Below are 22,238 nucleotides of genomic sequence, written 5' to 3'. Positions count from 1 at the left end.
TTCATTTGTGAGAGACAGGGTGTGAACAGGGGAGGGGCAGAGAGAGGGAGGGAGACACAGAATATAAAGCAGGCTCCAGGCTCTGAATTATCAGCACAGAGCCCAATGCGGGGCTTGAACCCACGAACTAGGAGATCCTGACCTGAGACGAAGTTGGACGCATAACTGATTAAGCCACGTACACACCCCTGCAACAGAAGGATTTTTTAAGAGCAAGGTGGAAGGATCATAACTGTGTTTTAGAATACCACATACTCAGTGCAATGGCAGAGGGGAGCACAAAGTTAGCAGGTAAGGACTATCCACAGGGAGCTGAGAACCTTGTTACGGAGTCAAAGTAAATACCTATACTATAAGATGGTAAAATTTAAATTATGGAGAGAAGTGTAAGAAGATCATAGCTGTCAGGAATGAATGTGTCAGAGATAAGTTGAGAAAGACCTAAGTAAGGAATCGGCCACAAGGTGGTACTGAAGGATGTGCAGGATATAAATAGGCAGAGAAAGGAAGAGAACATTCCAGGTGGGATAAACTGTTTAAACTATTCTGAATCAAATCCCAGCTGAGCATCACAGTAATTAGGCACTCATCCTGTTTTGGGCAACTCTACAGGGACAGAGAAATAGAAGGCAGCCAGCATTACAATAGTATTCCTGGAACTTGATAAACATAAAGCTGGCCAAAAATATTATGGAAAATAGTGAAGGGCTACTGAAAAGAAAATCCTGAAAGACAAATAAGCACTCTAGATGACCTTGTATTTTAGAAGCCCTGCAAAAGCTCCTTTGTAGCTTAAGCCACAGGGCCACTTTAAAAGCAAAGATGGAATCTCTTCATTCAGGGGCAAAAGTTCAGACTCTTAGCTCTGATGAAGACACTGGGAAGTGTCACTGGCGTACAGCTTTACTGCTCTCTTAGACCAGAGGCCTCTAAAAAAGCAGGGTCCGCACAGACAATAGCCCTGGCCTCAGACCTGTTAATACATACAAGTCAGACTCCTTTAGAAGCAAACTGGTTCTCTGCAGCTCAGGGTGAGGTGGGTGACCACTCACCTACTGCACTATCACCTTTCTCTCTCTTTTGGTATTTGTCTCCCTCAACTTGTTCTGGTCAACTGCCCTTGCTCCTGCAGTCCTTCCCAACTCAATAATATTACAAAGGAAACAGATACACACAACTAAAGCTAATAATTATGACTCTTGCATGGAGTCTTAGGCCTATTAACAGCATTAATTCACTTGACCATTACAGCAACCCTCTGAGGTACGTGCGTCCTTATCCTCATTCTGTAGATGAGAAACTGAGGCATAGAGGGTAAAGAGTGGGACCAATCATACAGCCAGGATTGGCAGAGTTGGAATTTAAACTCAGACCATCTGGTTCCAGAACTGAAATACCTAGTTAAATGCAATTCTGCTTCTCACACTGAAATGCTACTTTATTCTTCTAACATTCCTAGCTCTTACTAAAGATTGTAAAGTAGAATGTAAACATAATATTGCTATTAATTACGGTGGACTCTGAACCTGGCCAATAAGAAATCTCACAGTTGCTAGCAACTAAAACATAGTTTTGGCCAATGGTTGGCCAGTTCACATGCGGGCCTCAAATCCAGAAAGATGCTTCAAAACCAAGGGTTTTCCTTTACTTTGACAATTCATACTTTTTTCAAAAGACTTAGCCCCATATCATTACAAGTCAGGAGATTTGGATTTGAGTTCTAGAGCCTGTCACTTATTAGCTGAGTAATCTATTTATGGAAAAAATCCTATAACCTAATGGATTTTAGGTTTTTAAAAAATACATGAAATACAGAGATATTAAGAATATTTACTCTATCAAATCATAGGAAGAATATGGGTCAAGTGATATATACGTAAAAGTGCTTTGCAAAATGATAAAATACAAAAGTCATTCTATTTTATCATGTTAATCAACTCTTAATTAGGATGGGTTTCAGAAACAGGGAAAAATATCTATGACCCTCTCCATCCAAATTAATTTTAATGCCAAAGCAGATGAGGTACTTGGGATAAATACCAAGAGAAGATGATTCAGAGAACTATGAGAAGTTTATGGAAAAGCAGTTCTGTTTCTGGGAATAAGCACTTGCACAAACAGTTATTGATGTATCTCAGGGCAACTTAAGACATACGTAAATGGAATAGCTGGTGCAAAATAACTACAGTAAGGGAAATTTATAAATAAATCTAAGCCTTGTAATTCCCAACCCTGAGACTTCTTAGATAACCTAAGAGATCCCATGAAAAGCTTAGTTATGGATGTCATGGGCAGTTGGGAGTGGGCCCTAAGCACACTGTGTGCACCTGTGCTTAGAGTGGGCAGCAAAAAACAGAGGGGTTCCAAGAGATCAACTATACAAAGTATTTCTACATAACTAAAAGTGCGTGTATTTGTGGTGTGTGTGCGCATGTGTGTGTGCACGTGTGTGTGTGCATGCACGTGCGCACTTTATATAATCCCTTCTCTATAAAGCTTTTTTTGGACAATGATCACATATTAATCACTTAATTCAGTTAATGGTTAACTGAAACAGATGTATTCCTGAAATTATTTTTTGGCAAACATTTTCCTATTTTCTAGTTTCCCTAGCTCCTAAGAGCATCTCAGAATCACTCTCATTTCATATTTTCCAGTTATCCCAATTACAACACAAGACAGGTAGATGGTAAAAGGGGGGAGAAACGTCCTGATCCCCAGCTTAACAGCAGCAGGTTCACAATCCACCATGTACACATATCTCAACCAAAAAATAAGGAACAATTCTTAGATTTCTGGAAAAGATCCAAATAAATGTTCTTGAGACCATATGCTAAACTTATTTCACCATTTCCCTCAAATTTCTCTGTGGTGAATCATTCGAATGAACAACATTCCAGTAAGTTATTTTCTTGAATAGCCTGCTACTCTTGTAAGTACCAAGTGCCATGGTGTTTACTGGGCACCTATTCTGCATCAGGTGCTTTGCATACACCACTTCATTTGATTGCCAAAACAGCCCTGAAAGGGAGCTATTACAATCTCCACTTTACAGATGAGGAAAGTTGAGAAACAGGTCCCAAGGACATTTAAACTCAACAGCAGAGCTGGGATTTGAATCCAGGGTGGCCTGATTCTAAAGCTCTCTCCCTCTCAATCCCCAAGAAATTTTAATAAATTATCTTCAATCCTCATATATCAAGCTGAACTTTAAAATTCTTCTAGGTTTTCTCAAGAGTCCTCAGAGAGCTACCATAAATATGAAACATAACAATTATGATTATATAGTATTATAGACAATATTGAAATGTATGCGCAGCCCCAAGCTTCAAATCTAATGACAAAGAATAATTCAGAAAATCAACACATAAGGTCCAATCTTTTGGGATGAAAAGTCTTACATTGATATTTTCTAACTGCAGTAGATGTACTGTATAATATGACTTCACATCTTCTGACAAGAACTTCACACTGAATCCTGTTTCTTTAAATAGCATCTCTCGGTCATCTTTTGTTGGCCAGTACTGTGCACACTTAACCTAAATTTAAGAATATGTATATATTAGTTCATAGACATGATGAAATCATAAAAAGCTGGGAAAGGAAGACAAACCACACACATTCATACTGTATTTTTTTCAAGTACCCAAATCTATGAACAATTACACTATGTTTGATGCTTAATGTATTTTAAGAAGATTGACATTTTTATAAAAGCAGGTTTGCACAATGTTCCTGTAACTTATACTAAAAAAGCCATAAACAGTTAGGTATGTTCATAAAATAAAAATGAATCCGTCACTTCTAAAGCATGGTAACCTACAGTTTAACATCATATTGGTCTTCACTTCACATTTCTAAAAGTTATCAACCTCTTGTAAGAATCTTTTTTCAAACAGTATTGAAAAGGCTTTATTTTACAAGTATTTTCTAAAAATACCCATGAATCTGCTACTAAATACTACTTATTCTGGAAATAACACTGTATATTTACTTACTAAAATTAAGTCAGAGAAGCAAATCAGAAGATAACCTCCCTCTACCTAGAGTTGTTACATTGTGGCAGAACTACTGATATGGAATTCCTATTTGTGACAATAAAAGCATCTCCCCCAAAGCCAAATTATGAGGGCACCAGACTGAGGCAAGGTGAGATAAAGAGCCACTTCATCAGGAAGAATGCACCAGAAAAACAACCTTATAAAATAGGGCCACTTCTCCCTGTCCAAATCACAAACGACTACAAATCACAAACAGTAACAATACCTCCAAACAAATGAATACTATGAACTGGTACTTCCAAAGGTGCTAAAAGACATTTTAAATATGATACAAGAAGTGAAAAGAGAGTAAATGAGAATGAGAACAACTCAGAAATGATGTGACAGGAGACATAAAAAAAAAATTAGGAATCAAAGAACATATCAATTCTGAAATGAAGACTAAATTGAAAGGCAAAGAGGTGTGAATAAATGCTGCAGATATTGTCTTTGGAGAAAAAGATGAGGAAAGGAGGACATTTCTGAAATAAAAAAGAAATGAAGAAAGAGACATAAGATTTGAGAGAAAGTGACAAATATAAAAATAAGCAAAGAAAACCTAACATGCGTAATTGGAGGACCCAAAGAAGAACATCAAAGCAAGCAAACAGAAAATACTTACAAGTATAACCAATACATTTTTCTTTAAAAATCATATACTGAAAGACCACACTACACACTTGGAAAAATTTGAACCAGAATGACCAACACAAAGACATATTTTGGTAAAATTAATGGAGTTTGAAGAAAAAAAAATTACTTTGAGTAATCTAGATAAAAAAAAAACAAAAACAAACAAAAACATGTGACTTATAAAGGAAATAAAATACGATGTTCAATTTACTTTGGCAGTAATTTGCTATGCCAGGAGGAAATGGAGTAATAATGTATTTAAGTTGCTCAAAGAAAAGCAAATGTGAGCCAAGATTGTATATCCTGCCAAAGTGACTTTTAAGCATTAAGACAGCAGATAAACTGTCATTGACAGGTAAGAAATCAGGAACTCTAATGCCCATGAGTCCTTCCTTAGGATCCACTAGAGAATGAGCTATCGACAGGACAACTGGAGAGACATCAACAACACTGGCAATGAATATCAAATATATATTTACACGTAGAACTAAGAGCTTAAAAGGGATATGAAAGAGACTATAGTATGTTATATACTCTGAAAACGTAGGTAAAATACAACTTAAAAAACAGAAGAAAATGGAAAAATTTTTAAACTTTTTTAGTAATTATTTTGGTATTGGAGTTGATACCCTAATTATGAGTATTTTTGGTGTGTAATATGGAACAAAGGTAAAGAGTCATTATAAGATATTCTTTATCCGTAGTGTCTTTGAGGAGCAGGATTCACAGTATGGAAAAAGGAGATAACAGATACAAGGTAGAAAGGGTTAGGCCAACCCCTACAGTTCTAAATTTGAATCAGAAGTATCAGTATGAACCCTTGAAGTATGATCTAACACACAAACATATTTTTTTCTTAGCTCTCTTCACTGAAAAGCTCTAAAAACAATGACCAGTCCAACATCAAACATCCCTATTTTTACTGCCACCTTGAAATACCATTGCCCATTAAAAGGAAACCAAGGCTCCTTAGAGACATGGTTAACTCTATGAAGAAGAGGTTAACATAAGCTTCAACAAGTAGTCATTCCAGATATTAAGAAAATTATTAAAGACTCCTTGGTTTTGACTCTTAGGTTTCTGACTCAGAGCCCAACTTGAAGAGATTTCTGCCAACCAGTGGAGGGTTAATTAGAATACTAATAAGGATAATACTATTATTATCCTTATTATTATTAAGGATATTAAGGATAATAATATTAGAATACTAATAAGGACAATAACTGCAATGGAGTGAAATGAATCAAGTATGTTTGAATCTATGAGTTCATAATAATTGATCCCCTCCAGTGCCTGCCCCACACCAAAAAAAACCTACCTGGTCACCTGTTGAGGACACTAGGAAATGAACTCTATTTTGAAAACTGCTTTTCCTATATAAAAGTAGTCAACTAACAAGAATGGAAGTTTCTCTTTATAGAAGTATTCCAACAAAAATTCAAGAAGGAATGATAAAATTGAAATACCACTATTTCATAACCCCTAATTAATTAAGGAACTAAGTAAGCCCTGACCAGCAATGACCGCTAGCACCATAAAAAGACATTATGGGACTCTTCACAAAGTAATACCACCCATGAAATAATCTTCCCCAAAATAATTAAATCTGAATCTTATTAAGTATCTAGATCCAAGCACTATAAATATGATTTCAATTTCCATGGGCAGTCTTCTTTTATTAATTAGTAATTATACTCCAAAAAGAGAGATGCGACTTATAAATCATCTAGTTTGCAATGCTGCTCAAACTGTTCAAACAATGTCATCATCACTTAATTTTTAAGTCACACTGAAAACCATGAAAAAGCCACCATAAAAAACTATGCTGACATTGCTGGACATTCTAGTATGTCAGTGCCATTTCAGATTTGAAAGAGAGTAGAATAATTTGTATCACCATTAAAAGCCACCAACTATGAATTTAGAAGAAAGTAAGAATCAGGCATCTGAAGAAGTAGAACAGTCCAAGATCTTAAGGCTGGAAGAGATCTTACAGACAATACTTTCCAATTTGCTTCTTTGACAGAAAAGGAACCTAAAGCTACAAAAGTTAAAGACTTAACTAATTATTAATACCTGTTTAGACTGCACCTAAAGTTTTAATAAATTTATACATTTCCGTACTGATACATGTAAATTTACACGTCTCATGGCCTAAGAGCCAATTAAAATTTATCAAGATTAAAAAAAACCAACCCTGTGACTTTAATCTTTTATAAAATTTTCACGATTTTGATAATACTAAATTATAAATTTTTAAAAATTTAATTTATTTTGAGAAAGTGTGTGAGCAGGGGAGTGAGGGGCAGAGAGAGAAGGAGAGAGAGAGGGGGAGAGAGAGAGAGAGAATATTCCGAGCAGGCTGTGGGGCTTGAACCCACAAACTGTAAGATCATGACCTGAGCTGAAATTAAGAGTCAGACACTTAACTGAATGAGCTACCCACAAGCCCCAATAAATTATAAAAATTCTAATAAAGCCTAGGGATTCCAAAGATCTATGTATCACTACTGGTCAATATTTGTTTCATGACATTTACATCTTGGAGGGTAGTGGTGTGCAATCGTTACCTAAATGCTTACAGCAAGAAAGGAAAAGGTTATACTAGAGTTCTTCTGGTCAGAAACAGACTGACCTCTAGGCTTCAGCAATTCAAAGCCAAACTAATGAATGAATCAATATCCCAAAACAAATATGAAAACATTTATAAGCTAATGATACAGGGAGTACACCAAGTTGTAAATATTAAGTATTACTTACCGATTCCTTCTCCACAACTCGGTTTAGCATGACAACTGCCTTGGTCTTTTGCTGCCAAACCATGAGCCAGAAATGGCAACCTGTATTAGGAAGTGGACCCTGTAAGAACAGGCAAGAAAAAGTAGGTAAGAGAAAGGAGATGGAACAAGGCTCAAAGAAAATTCCTTCAAGTATGTTTCTGGTTTGAAACAGTTTATTGGATCATAGTAAGTAAATCATAACTTTAAATCTACTTGATTTAAAAAATAGGTCTGTACTAGTTGTTTATAAGTGATCAAAACTGACTTTTATTTACTTAGGCAGAAAGGGAATTTTTTAGGCTATCAGATGACTTTTGGTGTTGAGGGCTGGAGAGCCAGGCTTTGGTGGGAACCAACGTCCAGGCAAGATTCTGCTCAAACCAGTCAGCTTGGTGCAGTGCTCCTGACACTGGCACTCCTTATCACCTTGCTTTGCTGGCATCGCCATACTAAGGTGGCTGTAGCATTTACGCATAACCTATAAATAAACCAAAGTCAAAATCACAGGAAGGAGTATCTGACTAGCCCAGTTCTAGCTGCAAAGGAAATTTCTGTCCCCTTCAGCTTTCATATTAGGAAAAGAGGCCCTGACTGTCATGGATCATGGCAGTCTTACAAAAGAAGAAATCTATGCCATCACTAGCCAACCAACCACCCTGAGTTAACTGGCAAAAGATTTCCAGAAAAAGCAGAAATCTCAAAGTACCTGAACCACTACAAAGCTGCTAATCTACAAAAACCACAGCATGTACAACCTCAATAGCAGACTTAAAAGGGGCAATGGTTCATATTACAATATTGTCATGGGGGAAAAAAATCAAATCATATCATGCACTTCCAATTATCTTCACATTTTGCTTAATGGTAGCATAGGGCAGAAGAAAGGGCAAATAAGAGATGAAAAGGTCATGGCCAAATTGGAACTAATTTTAAAGGTGAAAGTGAATGAGGTTCTACCGCAGCTAATAAGTCAGCATGTGTCCCTTTCACAGGGCAGAGTGACAGGCAGCATCAGGGGCTGGAGGCCAGGTGTTCTGGAACATCAGCTTCCCATGTCAAACAAGACGATTCAAGTGGTTCAAGGCTGAAAGCATCTTTTAGGCAGTTGTATTCCCTAGTATATAGCAGATGCTCTGAAATATTATTTGAATTAATAAACTCTAAGCTTCTAAATTATAAAAAGGTTGGAAATCTCAGAATACTGAGAAACTGCAACCAAATGTTTGAAGATACTGTTGTCCTCAATGTACATTATCTATTACTTGATCTACTTCTAAAACAAAGTGTAAAAATAAAAAAGAGCAATGAGAAAATCCACAGTAAAATTAATGCCCTTTCTTTCATCTAAATAAATGGATCTATCAATTCACCAGAGAAGTCACTCCTTAGTGTATACACACACAAAAAAACAAAACACACTCCACTGGTGGCTCAAAAGGGAGGGGGGTGGGTTTATTGCTCAGTTTTCCCATCTACAAGCAATACTATCAATTTTTTTAAAGCCTTTTTTTTTTTAAAGTTTATTTATTTGAGAGACAGAGACAGCGTCTGCAGGGCCTGAACTCACAAAACCATGAGATCATGACCTGAGCCAAAACCAAGAGTCAGACACTTAAGAAACTGAGCCACCCAGGTGCCCCAATACTATCAATTTTTTCCTGCAAAATGGAGATTTAAACCAAGGACTGATATATATATATTTTAATTGCAAAAACTCAGAGGAAAAAGATGATAAAAATAATAAGCTACAAAGGACAATCAGAACAGCTGAGGTTTTATTAAACATATAGCATCTCTAGTTTTCTCTGTCCTTTAAAATATTCCCAGCCTTCAAAGAGCTTACTAAGTAAAAAGGCAAGAAGTCCTTGTCCTACTAACTGAAAAATATCAAGTGCCATAAGAGTAAGGGGTAAACCATCAGATCTTCAGGAGTAGGAAGGATGCTACAGCAGGGCCTTAAAAATGACGAGGGCACTGATACAGGGAGGCGTCATGGAAGGATGGGGAGTAAGGGTGCATTCCAAGCAGAAGGCAAGGCACATGCAAGTTCAGGGCAAATGTGGGAGAGACAAAGCAATCAATGAGGATGAAGTGGAAGTATGGAAGTGTGTACGAAACCAGAGTGAATACAGGAAACAGTCACCAAAGTTTTTAAGACGTGGTATGATCAGATTTGTATGTTACAAAAATAATTCTGGTGGCATTGTTAAAGATGGATTAGGATGGGAGGGACTGGTGGCAAGGAAACAAGTTAAAAAGCTATTGTATTAGGATTCAGTACATGATGAGGACAGCTTTAGCCCAGGTGAGAAAAACAGGAAGGGAGATGGCTTGATTAAAAAAAGAGGGGCACCTGGGTGGCTCAGTCAGCTGAGCATCTGACTTCGACTCAGATCATGATCTTGCTGTCTTTGAGTTTGAGCCCCACATCAGGCTCTGTGCTGACAGCTCAGAGCCTGGAGTCTGCTTCAGATTCTGTCTTCCTCTCTCTCTGCCCCTCCCCAACTCATGCTCTGTCTCTCTCTCTCTCAAAAATAAATAAACTTAAAAAAAATATCCAGTAAAGACCTAGAAAATATAGGGTGGAAATTCAGAAATTCATAAAAAACTGAAAACAGCCTTCTGATTCTGTCAGGACATGCAGAGCAGTCCAACAGGGACAGGATGCTTAAACACATTTAGGAGTGCGTTAATCAGGTATTTTCTTTATTGTGATGGACTTTATAATATTTTATATTTATATAAATGTTTATATTCTAATATTTTAATAAATATATTTATATTCTAATATTTTATAATTATTATCATTATTACTGCTACAAATAAAAAGTAATAACAAATGCCACAACAAATAATCACTGGAGGGCTTACCATAGTACCAGGCACTATAAGAATTTTGCTCAACATCGTTCCATAGATAATATAGATATATTTATATATCAATAATATAGATATATATACAAGCTTGGAGAGTTAGGTAGCTTGTCCAAGGTCACACGGCAATTTTATTATGCTAGTAGAGCTGAATGATTAAGAGCATGACCCATCGTGTCAATGGGGCTTCAAATTCTGGCTTCAGCTCACTTCCCGTATGACCTTGGTAAAGTTGTTTAATGTTCCTGGTCTCTTTAGATGATTCCTCATGCATAAAATCAGGGTGATGACAGTATTTACCAGAGAGAGTTAGCCTGAGCCTTAAATCATACAAAACATAAAGTACAGAACAATGTTACAAAATTCCTAGCTGTTATTAATCTTATCTCCCACTACAATGTAAAGTTCATAATGGCATTTTTACTTAATGTCTATTTTATTTAATGCCTACCACACAGTAGGTACTCAATAAATCTTTGTTAGATGGATGAATACCCAGTGAAGCAGTGGGACCAGGATTTGGGCATAGATACTATGAATCCAGAGTCTACATTCTCTTAAGATACGAAGGTTGAACATATGGTTCCAGAGAGTCTGAAGCCTTGAGTGTAAACTGAAAAGGGGAAAAAACTCCTAAATCGGAATCCTGAGAAACACCTACAGAATTTGGACTACAATAAGAAGAACCAATAAATGAGACTGGGAAAATGGGAGAAAGGGAGAAAGAGAAAGAGAGGGTTGTGATAAGGGATCTAGAGTAATTGTTCTTTTCTATTTTTGAACATTATAGCTTTTTCAAATAGAAAATAAACTGAAATTCTAAAAATGAGTTTATCAAAAATGTCATGAATGCGGGGTGTGCCTGGGTGGCTCAGTCAGTTGGGCATCCAACTTCGGCTCCGGTCATGATCTTGTGGTTTGTGAGTTCAAGCCCCACGTTGGGCTCTGTGCTGACAGCTCAGAGCCTGGAGCCTGCTTCAGATTCTGTGTCTCCCCCTCTCTCTGCCCCTCCCCTGCTCACGCTCTGTGTCTCTCTGTCAATAATAAATGTTAAAAAAAATTAATTAAAAATGTCACGAATGCTCATAAAAAATGCCAAATATTACAAAAGGGCAGGAAATGACAAATTAAACTCTATGTATTCCTAATTCTTAGAAATAACCAATATTAATGGTATATGTATAATTTATTTAGCCAGTCCCTCACAAATTATTTCTGTCCTATTCTTTCTGGTCCGGTACTATTAAAATAAGTTTCAATAAACACCCTCACATGTATCTTTATGTCTATACATATGTAACCACTGAGTATTATAAACTTTTAAATCTCTGCTGTTCTGACTGGTGAAAAGCGGTTATTAAATGTATATGCCCTCATGACTAGAAAAATTATCTTTTCATATGTATATTGTCTACCTTTATATTTTTCTTTGAACTATGAATTTATGTTCTTTGCCAGTTTTTTTGTTTTTTTTTTTTTTTGTTTTTTTTTTTTTAACTTAGATTGTTTCTCTTTTTCTTTTTTGACATACAGGAGCATTTTACTTTAAGTAAAATTATTTTCATTTCCTGCCAACTAGAAATACTCTAATCTTTTTACTATATGAAACTGTTTTCTCTGTTTTGTTTTTAATGTTTATTTACTTTTAGGAGGGGTAAGCAGAGGAGTGACAGAGAGAAAAGACGAGAGAATCCCAAGCAGGCTCTGCACTGTCAGCACAGAGCCCAATGCAGGGCTTGCTCTCATAAACCATGAGATCATGACCTGAGCCAAAATCAAGAGTCAGACACTTAACTGAATGAGCCACCGAGCCACCCATTTTCTCTTTCAATAATAGGTTATTCTGATCTACATTTTTAAAAACCTCAAATATTATGAACATACAGCTTATACTTAAAATTTAAAAATCAGTAACTGGGGGATATAGCAGTACTGTTCATTAAGTCTCTGTCATTTGATAAAGGGAAGCTGGTGTGGATAAACCAAAATAATTTTTATTATCTAAGAATGGAAGAGTAGTAGTGCTAGAATATGGGTGTGGCCAATGTGCCAAGAAGCAATCAGGCAGAATGCCAAAGGGAACCGTTACGTTCTCTGGCTTCCTAGCCAGTATTCTGGGCACCTGGTCTTACCACCCTCACTCCAAACAAAGGGCAGATACCCATCAAAGGCATGTTCAAACGCTCTGAAACTGTATGTCAGAGAAGTGGGTCAAGAAGGGCTTTCAAAGGGCCTCTGGTTATGATACAAGTTATGTGAAGAGAACTTAACAAAGCATTAACAAACGCTTTGTATCAATATAAAGCAAGGAAGATAATTTGCCTGAAAAGAATTGGCCTAAACCATTTCATTAAAACATTTTCCTTCTGGAATGCGCAACATTAAAAATTACTTTCATGTTCACATACAAACCTGCAAAACATTAAAATGTCTACACTCTACTATGTAACAACAGAAAAAACAAACAGCATCTCATTTCCAAAAGAAGTAAAGACATACTTTTAGCTATGTTTCAAAGCATACCAACCACAATAACTGCATTGCCAGGCATCTGCTCGACACCACATCACTTGCCTGTGTTAAGATGTAACTCCTTTTCGCCTCTTCTATGTCAACTAAACTGGCATTAATATAATCATTTTCAGCATTTTGCAGTTTAACACGACTGTGATCATCTGAAATAGAGAATGACAAACCATAATTGTCATTTCAAACTTCTCATTTTTATTGATATTAATGTTCTAGGTATTAACAAAATGATAGAAGAAACAAAGCAAAGGAAAATAACAGCACCACAAAAGAGTTGAATCAAGTCCTAAATTATTCCTTTTTTTGGAAGGAAGTATAAAAATGAAATCTTTTTGTTTGTTACTGTGGTATTGGAAATGCTTTTGTTTGTACTTGATTAGCTATTGTAACTAGAAAAACTGACCAAAGAGTAAAATATGGTGAAAGGAATAAAGCACCTACCTTCCTAAAAGTAAAAGGATCATTTAGAGTCTTGGGGTCTAAGAACTGATAGGTCTACCTACAAAAAAAACAAAAACAAAAAAACAACAAAAATACCAAAAAAAAACACAACTGGCCTCAAATAGAGGAGACTTGATTTCCATGGTAACTACATTTGCTTCATTCCTCAATAGATCTGCATTCAACTATATTTAAAAAATTTTTAGTATTTAACTATATTTAAATTAAGTGCTAAAAATATTTAAATACAGAGAGAATATTCTAATTTTTTTTCAGTAGGTCCCATGCCCAACATGGGGCTCAAACTCATGACCCTGAGATTGAGACACATGCTGTACTGAGCCAGTCAGGCGCTCCAGAATATTCTAATTCTTTACAAGACAACTAAAGACGCCTCATTGCTTAGACTGTGTTATAGCACAATAGATAAACATATCTAGTTTAGACATATTTCTAGCTTTTAAAAGTAAAAATTTCACCATCTACAACAATACGGACGACCTAGAGGGTATTACACTAATTGAAATAAGTCAGGCAAAAAAAAAAAAAAAAAAAAAAAAGGAAGACTGTATGACGTCACTTATACATGGAATCTAAAAAATTAACAAATTAAAAAAAATAGAAACAGACTCATAAATACAGAGAACAGGGGCACACAGGTGGCTCAGTTGGTTGATCATCTGACTCTTGATTTCAGCTCAGGTCATGGGATCAAGCCCTGTGTCAGGCTCCACCCTGCGTATGGAGCCTGCTTAAGATTTTCTCCTTCCCTCTCCCCCTTCTCTCCCTCCCTCTCTAAAAAAAAAAAAAAAAATTAAAAAAAATTAAAAAAATTCAAAATTCAAAATAATAAAATAAATAAAATGAATAAATATTGAGAACAAACTGGTGGTTGTCAGAGAAAGGAGGGTGGGAAGATGAGTGAAACAGATGACGGGGATTAAGAGTTACAAACTTCCAGTTATAAAGTAAGTAAAAGTCACAGGGATGAAAGGTACAGCATAGGGAATACAGCCAATAATATTGTAAAAACTTTCTCTGGTGACAAATGGTAATTACACTGATTGTGGTGAGCATTTTATAATGCATATAAAATTTATATATAAACATATAAATGCTGAATCACTATATTGTACACCTGAAGCTAGTATAGTATCGTATGTCCACTATACTTCAATTAAAAAAAGAAAAAGCAGGCCTCAAAATTAAGGAAATGTATTTACAACATATACAACCAAAGAAGGATTAAGATACGAAGAGTACTTACAAATCAATAAGAAAATGACAGAGACCCCATTTTAAAAGATGAACAAGGACAATACACAAGAGACTAATAAATATGAAAAAAAATCTCACTATTAATCAAAATATAAAAATTAAATTGAAGAGATAATTTCTTTTTTAATTAAAAATTTTTGTAAAGTTTATTTTTCCAAAACCTTTTTGAAGTGCTGTCCAGGCCATGGCTAGCCCCTTAGTAAGCACTAGATGAGACTATAAGAGAACTTTCAGATATCTGGTTTATAGGCATAAACTCTTACAAATCCAAGGTTTCCGTTTCTGTGAATGAAACCAATGGATATACCCAGAGATAAGCACAGTCTAACAGTAACACACACACACAAAAGGGGAAATAACAAATTTCCAAAATGCCTAATAACAGGTAAATTACAGAATATATGAAAGGTGCACTACTTTAATGGAGCCTTAAAAATCATGCTTTGGTGGGGGGGGGGGGGAGTAAAAATCTCACAGATTTAGAAATTATGCTGATTTAAAAATGTGGACTACAAAACTTTACCTTGTATCATTTCTTAATGTTTATTTATTTTTGAGAGGAGGCAGAATGGGGCAGAGAGAGAGGGAGACAAAGATCCTAAGCGGGCTCTGTGCTGACAGCAGAGAGCCCAAAGCGGGGCTTGAAATCACCAACAGTGAGATCATGACCTGAGCCAATGAAGTCGGATGCTTAACATGAAACATTGGACGCTTCATGGACAGAGCCACCCAGGCACCCCAACCTTGTAGCATTTTGATGGAAACGGAGGAGAAGGTTTCTCAGGGACAGAAGGCATGTACATACAACAGAATTAACACTGGCTTAGTATCCTAAACATACAACTGTTAGAAGAATATAACTGAATTATAAACTGAACAGATGTTTGATGTTTAACTCTGGAGAATACATTCAATTTAAGCTGCTCCCCTGAAGGAAATCTATACTAAATGTCCTTTTTCTCCCCACTTTTAAACTAAAAAAAACTGTTCACATGATCTCCATACGAAAGAAAATGTTAAATAGCTACAGTTTCATACATCAATTTATCTGAACTGTTTCTCCTGGACTGAACCCAAGACCTCTGTAAATATTACATGTCATTTGCCAACAGGAAAAACTAAGATCTTGTTATAGTAAATCACTTACACTAGTGTTCTCGGAAAGATGATGTCAGCAAGCACTTTTTTTTTTTTTAAACACTTTTTTTTTTTTAACAGCTTAATCACCCTTTAACTGTTAAATTATGTGAGATGGTAAAAAGGTCAGCTACCTAACAAGCAAAATAAAGACCATACATCTCCTGTATAACATGTATCAGGAGATGTATGCTTTTAGAATGCTACACAATTCCTAAAATTCACATTCCACTAAAATATAATACAAAAGGAATGTATTTCCTCATGTTGAAATCACAGAAAACACAAACCCCAAAGGTTAATCTTATCTATTGCACAAGTGAAAAAAGCAATTTGGCCAACAGAAGCAAGAATCCATAAAAACTGGGAAGATTCCTTCCCAGGAAACTCCAGGAATTCAGTTATCTTGCAGGTTGCCTTCTGGGACCCTTCCACAGTTATGGAGGAAATAAGCCCAGAGAAAGACCTCTGGCAGATTGTTTTTAAGAGTTCTGCCATCCTCCCCTCAGAACCTTGAACTAGAATTCAGTTATTTTCCCTTCAGCTTCAAAATCTATACCAGCTGTCATTCCAATACATGGAAAACACTGAATCACACAAGGGTAAGAGCACAGATACATTCCCTGGAGCCCTGGGGTCTAGCCAATAGGTGTTACCTGAAGGACACCCAGTGTCCTGCACAATCTGGCCCCAAACAGTGGCCCTACTTCCCTCTAACATTTATTTATATAATCAACAAAAGCAAAAGAACACTGAATTTTCTCAGGAAAAAAAGTTTTTAATTTTTCTAGATTAAGACTAAAAAAGAAAGGTAATCCTTAAGGAAAACTCTATAGCTATTTAGAAGTGGCTACAAATGTTCCCTGAACCTATATTTTCTCCTCAGGACTAATTACAAACAAAACTCTCAAATTCACCTACATTATTAGAAATTTATTTAATTTATTTATTTATTTATTTATTTATTTATTTATTTATTTATTTATTTACTTCAGTATATGAAGTTTATTGTCAAATTGGTTTCCATACAACACCCAGTGCTCATCCCAAAAGGTGCCCTCCTCAATACCCATCACCCACCCTCCCCCCCTCCCACCCCCCATCAACCCTCAGTTTGTTCTCAGTTTTTAAGAGTCTCTTATGCTTTGGCTCTCTTCCACTCTAACCTCTTTTTTTTTTTTTTTTCCTTCCCCTCCCCCATGGGTTTCTGTTAAGTTTCTCAGGATCCACCTAAGAGTGAAAACATATGGTATCTGTCTTTCTCTGTATGGCTTATTTCACTTAGCATAACACTCTCCAGTTCCATCCATGTTGCTACAAAGGGCCAGATTTCATTCTTTCTCATTGCCACGTAGTACTCCATTGTGTATATAAACCACAATTTCTTTATCCATTCATCAGTTGATGGACATTTAGGCTCTTTCCATAATTTGGCTATTGTTGAGAGTGCTGCTATAAACATTGGGGTACAAGTGCCCCTATGCATCAGCACTCCTGTATCCCTTGGGTAAATTCCTAGCAGTGCTACTGCTGGGTCATAGGGTAGGTCTATTTTTAATTTTCTGAGGAATCTCCACACTGTTTTCCAGAGCGGCTGCACCAATTTGCATTCCCACCAATAGTGCAAGAGGGTTCCCGTTTCTCCACATCCTCTCCAGCATCTATAGTCTCCTGATTTGTTCATTTTGGCCACTCTGACTGGCGTGAGGTGATATCTGAGTGTGGTTTCGATTTGTATTTCCCTGATGAGGAGCGACGTTGAGCATCTTTTCATGTGCCTGTTGGCCATCCGGATGTCTTCTTTAGAGAAGTGTCTATTCATGTTTTCTGCCCATTTCTTCCCTGGGTTATTTGTTTTTCAGGTGTGGAGTTTGGTGAGCTCTTTATAGATTTTGGATACTAGCCCTTTGTCTGATATTTCATTTGCAAATATCTTTTCCCATTCCGTTGGTTGCCTTTTAGTTTTGTTGGTTGTTTCCTTTGCTGTGCAGAAGCTTTTTATCTTCATAAGGTCCCAGTAGTTCATTTTTGCTTTTAATTCCCTTGCCTTTGGGGATGTGTCAAGTAAGAAATTGCTACGGCTGAGGTCAGAGAGGTCTTTTCCTGCTTTCTCCTCTAGGGTTTGGATGGTTTCCTGTCTCACATTCAGGTCCTTTATCCATTTTGAGTTTACTTTTGTGAATGGTGTGAGAAAGTGGTCTAGTTTCAATCTTCTGCATGTTGCTGTCCAGTTCTCCCAGCACCATTTGTTAAAGAGACTGTCTTTTTTCCATTGGATGTTCTTTCCTGCTTTGTCAAAGGTTAGTTGGCCATACGTTTGTGGGTCTAGTTCTGGGGTTTCTATTCTATTCCATTGGTCTATGTGTCTGTTTTTGTGCCATGGAAATTTATTTTAATTCTTCTTTTCTATTAAGGAGATTAATAAAACTTTAAAGTGTATTTAACGTTTTGATTTCAAAGGAAACAAAAGCAAGACAATTTCTAGTGTTAAATAAAACATCATGTTATAACTATCCACAAAGATAGTAACTATACAGAACATTTCAGGAAGTGAAACTATCACAGCCTTTTTATGAGAAATTGTGACTTTATGATTTCTCTAACAATTATAACAGGCAATGCCTCTTCCCCAACTCAGAATCACTTCATGTATGGTTTAAAATATCTGTGAGAGTGGACACAGGTCCCCTCACAACCTGGGAGTCAAATGTCCCCTTTCTCTGCCCTGTTATTATCAGTCAGCCCCAAATCTGTGAAGTGTTCATTCCAAACCAAACTTCGGACTTCTGAATTAGTACAAAAATGCAAAAACAAAAACACCAGAAAGTTAAGTGCTTTCTCCTCTCCTAGAGTTTATTCTGCCCAGAAACCTCTGAAATGCGATTATCAAATAGATGGAGTCCTCTAACACCTGGGCTCTAAGTAATAAGCCCTAAAGCCCACAGTATTATTATCATCATTCTAGGTAAGTATATGCTTATCTCCCTCTTTCTTATTTTTTAAAAAATTCAGCAAAGGGAGAAAAATGAAGACAGTTCAAATTACATTGCAAGAGATACCAACAAGCAATCAAACCATGCTTCACAGGAAATCTTATTTCTCAACATCTAATAACACCAAAAGCTGAACTATCAAGAACATATGCTTTTTTTTTTTTTTTAATGGGGGCATCATCTGCTCTTAATTCTTGTCACCAAGAGAATAAAGAAATGCAATATCCAATAGAATTGCAGCTTGTAAACTGGATAAAAATTAAGCAAACATCTGATGAAGATTCCCTTCACCTCCCACCCTCAAACAGTACGTTTTCCGAGAAATGTTTTCATCTGTCAAGAAATGACTCTCTAGCTGTGGCCTGAGCTGACAATACAGATTAGCTTCCTCTTTCACTAATGTCATAATAAGCCTTTTTTTTTTTTTTTTAACACCGCTTCACTGGTTCACCTTTTATCATAATTGTAAAAAGATCTTCTTTTGGAAAGTTGGAAAGTCTTCCAGGTCAAACAGGAAAATGGATTTACATCCATCATAACTATCCTCCCTAGGTTACACCAAGGTAGAGATAAACAATCACTATCATCAACTGGGCAAGAAGACCATGTCTCCATTAGTAAGTACAGCATTGAAAGATGTTCCCCATTGATTCTCCTGTTCTCAACCAGGAGGAAACTGTTAAGTTTTCCAATACTGATGTCTATATTCATATGTTACCTCCCTGCAAGAATGCAAAGCACTTCAGGGCACCTGGGTAGCCCTGCAAGAATGCAAAGCACTCAGGGCACCTGAGCCGTTAAGTGTCCGACTTTGGCTCAGGTCATGATCTCACCATTTGTATGTTCGAGTGCTGAATTGGGCTCTGTGCTGACAGCTCAGAGCCTTGAGCTTCTTTGGATTCTCTGTCTCCCTCTCTCTCTGTCCCTCCCCTGCTTGCACTCTGTCTCTCTCCCTCTCAAAAATTAATAAACATTTTATAGACATGTCAACCATCTTCGACTCTGTAAGTTAAATACTTGAGACAAAAATATAATTTTCTCTCATGAATCAAGCAACGAGCCAAAAAAAAGCTAGAACTAAAATCCAAGTCATCATAAGCACTAATGAAGAAACACATACAAGAGTTTAACATTTCAATTGTTTCCTCTGAAAATAAAACTCAATTTGATGAATAGTTCCTTTACTGACAACATAACCAACTAGGACCGCTATATAGGATTTAGTGCCTATATGTGTCAGTTATTGTATGACACATCTTACCGCATTACTTCTCTCAGTCCTCACAACCCTATCAAGTTGACATTATCATGCTCATTTTACTGACACTCAGGGAGTCAAGTCATAACCACACACACACTAGAGGAGCACAAGAGGAGATTCAAACTAGGTCTGTAACTTGAGGGACTACATAATTCCCACACTACATTATCTCTGATACGTCCAAGTTGGCTCCTTTACCACCCTTTTCACACACCCTAAGTTCTTCCTCCATCGCCTTTCACTGTTCTTCACATCAGGTATGATTTCTGTCTCATCTCTGTCACACAAATCTCACTTCCATGAAGATCCAGCCTATGAATGGCCTTCTCTAAATAGCCCGTTTAAGGGAACCCTCACCATGAAGTTCTGTTCCACATTTAATACCCTCAACAACTTTTATGCAATTTTCATTCAACAAATATATTTTAGGAGCCAGGCAACAGCGACATAAAGATAACAATAATTTGTTTAAAGTTTTTTAAAAGAAAAAAATTCTATCAAGTAGTAATTCCTACCACTATCTTAATTGCACTGCGTTGTGTGAAGAAAGCTGACCAACTGATCCCTAAGGAAGCCAAGTGAGATGAGCAGGCTTCGCTACCTAGAGGAAGAAGGAGCACACACACACAAAAGGAATAAAAAGGAATGGTGTATCATGGACTGGCAAATTCAAAAAGGCTGAAGAACTGGGTAGCCAAAAGAGATCCCAAAACATGTTAAGGCCAGACTCTGAAGGGTCTTGTGTGCTGCACTCCAGGCACGGGTTACCTTAATAAAGCTCTTTAAAGGACTGACACAAGCACATTTGATTTCAAGAAAATAACTACGCGCACTTTAGAGGATAGACTGGAACAAGAAGACAAGTTAACACACTGATGCACTAACAATTTAATCAAGAGATGATGAGTACAGAGCCAAACAGCGGCAGGAGCAGAGAGTTACAATGAAACACGTCCCAGTGCACACCACCACCATCTTGCTAACCAAGTAAATAAATACGTGTTGTTCCAGTAGGTCCCATCTTTTTGAGACAATAGGATAACTGTCTGAGACTTCCAACTCATTCAAACTATCAAGATTTCAAGTTTCTAAACTTGATAGGGCAAGGTCATTGATTAAATTTGACTTCCACACATCTCCAAATCTAAAAACAGGTCTTTAATCTACCCCTAAATGTCTCTGCAATGGAAAGAACGCCTGAGAAGTATCCTTTAAAAATGTGTAAAATACATTAATATACTCTGGAACACGGATATCCTTCCTCTTTAATAGTGTGTATAAAATAAGACATACAAACTTTAGTTTAATATTATCAGTCAACACCTCAACCGTCTCCTTGAAACTCATAATTGCCTCTTCAAGAAGAGAGAGAGCATGGAGAGTAGAGGGAGTTGGCAGAAAGTACTTTCCTTACATCCAAAAGTCCATGGGACACCATAGAAACAATACAGACCAAATATTTAGTAAATCCTTCCGCATTCCAGGCACTGCTCTCGGCACTCAGGACCCATCCATACTCTTGTGGAGCTCACCTTCTCAGAAAAGGAGACAACAACAGCCGAAACAACTAAGTAAATGATATGTTATACAGCACAAATGCTATGGGGGGAAAATGCAGAGTGAAGGGGAACATCATGCTGGGGAGGAGGAGCAGGATAGGTTACAATTCTAAATAGGGGGGAAGGTTGGCCTCATTAAGACAGTGACATTTTAGCAAAGACCTGGAGGAGTGGAGGAGGTCAATCATATGGATATTTTGGTTAAGATTGTTCCAAGCACAGAGCAGAGTTAATACCTTAAGGTGGGTATGTGCCCAGCATGTCTGAGGGACACAAATAATGGAGCTTGAGCCCAATGAACAAAGGGTAGAGAAACAGCCTGCAAGTTAGGTTCAGAAAGTTAAGAAAATCTGTACTGATTTATTAGTCACACCTCCTAAATTCAACTCAGAGAAAAAGTTTCTACTTCCATCTTCTTAGCGTCTACCCAGTACAGCGCCATAACAATTTAGGCTGGCAAGTGTTCAAGCATTGTTTATACACTGAATTCCAGAAATTTTTCATATTTAAATTGTTAAACTACAGTAGAATTTTGTTAGAATGACAAATCACTATTAAACCATTGTGAAACCTATGCGGGACTGGAAACCTTCTTCCAGTCCCCAGTGTAAGTACTCTATAGGTGAGCTGCCCAAGTGATGAGCCATGGCTACAGTGGGGGTCCTCTCTTAGAAGGCTACCATTATGATAAGATTTTGATCCACTCAGAAATT

General features: G+C 36.9%; 1 protein-coding gene across 4 annotated transcripts in view; it reads right to left on the bottom strand.

Moving 5' to 3' along the window:
* The window catches only part of PTPN2 (protein tyrosine phosphatase non-receptor type 2), an 84,908-nt gene that overhangs the window by 25,337 nt on the left and 37,333 nt on the right, over nt 1–22,238 (bottom strand). For all 4 annotated transcript variants that reach the window (XM_045459646.1, XM_045459644.1, XM_045459645.1 and 1 more), the window contains exons 3-5: nt 12,902–13,002; nt 7,434–7,532; nt 3,402–3,539 (exon numbers count right to left, since the gene is read on the bottom strand). In XM_045459646.1, coding sequence (XP_045315602.1) covers nt 3,402–3,539; nt 7,434–7,532; nt 12,902–13,002 — 338 coding nt within the window. The remainder of the gene's footprint in view (nt 1–3,401; nt 3,540–7,433; nt 7,533–12,901; nt 13,003–22,238) is intronic.

The sequence above is a fragment of the Leopardus geoffroyi genome, chromosome D3 (assembly GCF_018350155.1).
Source record: "Leopardus geoffroyi isolate Oge1 chromosome D3, O.geoffroyi_Oge1_pat1.0, whole genome shotgun sequence".
NCBI lineage: Eukaryota > Metazoa > Chordata > Mammalia > Carnivora > Felidae > Leopardus > Leopardus geoffroyi.
The sequence above is the reverse complement of the archived record's forward strand: the minus strand, read 5'-3'. Positions and strand labels throughout refer to the sequence as shown.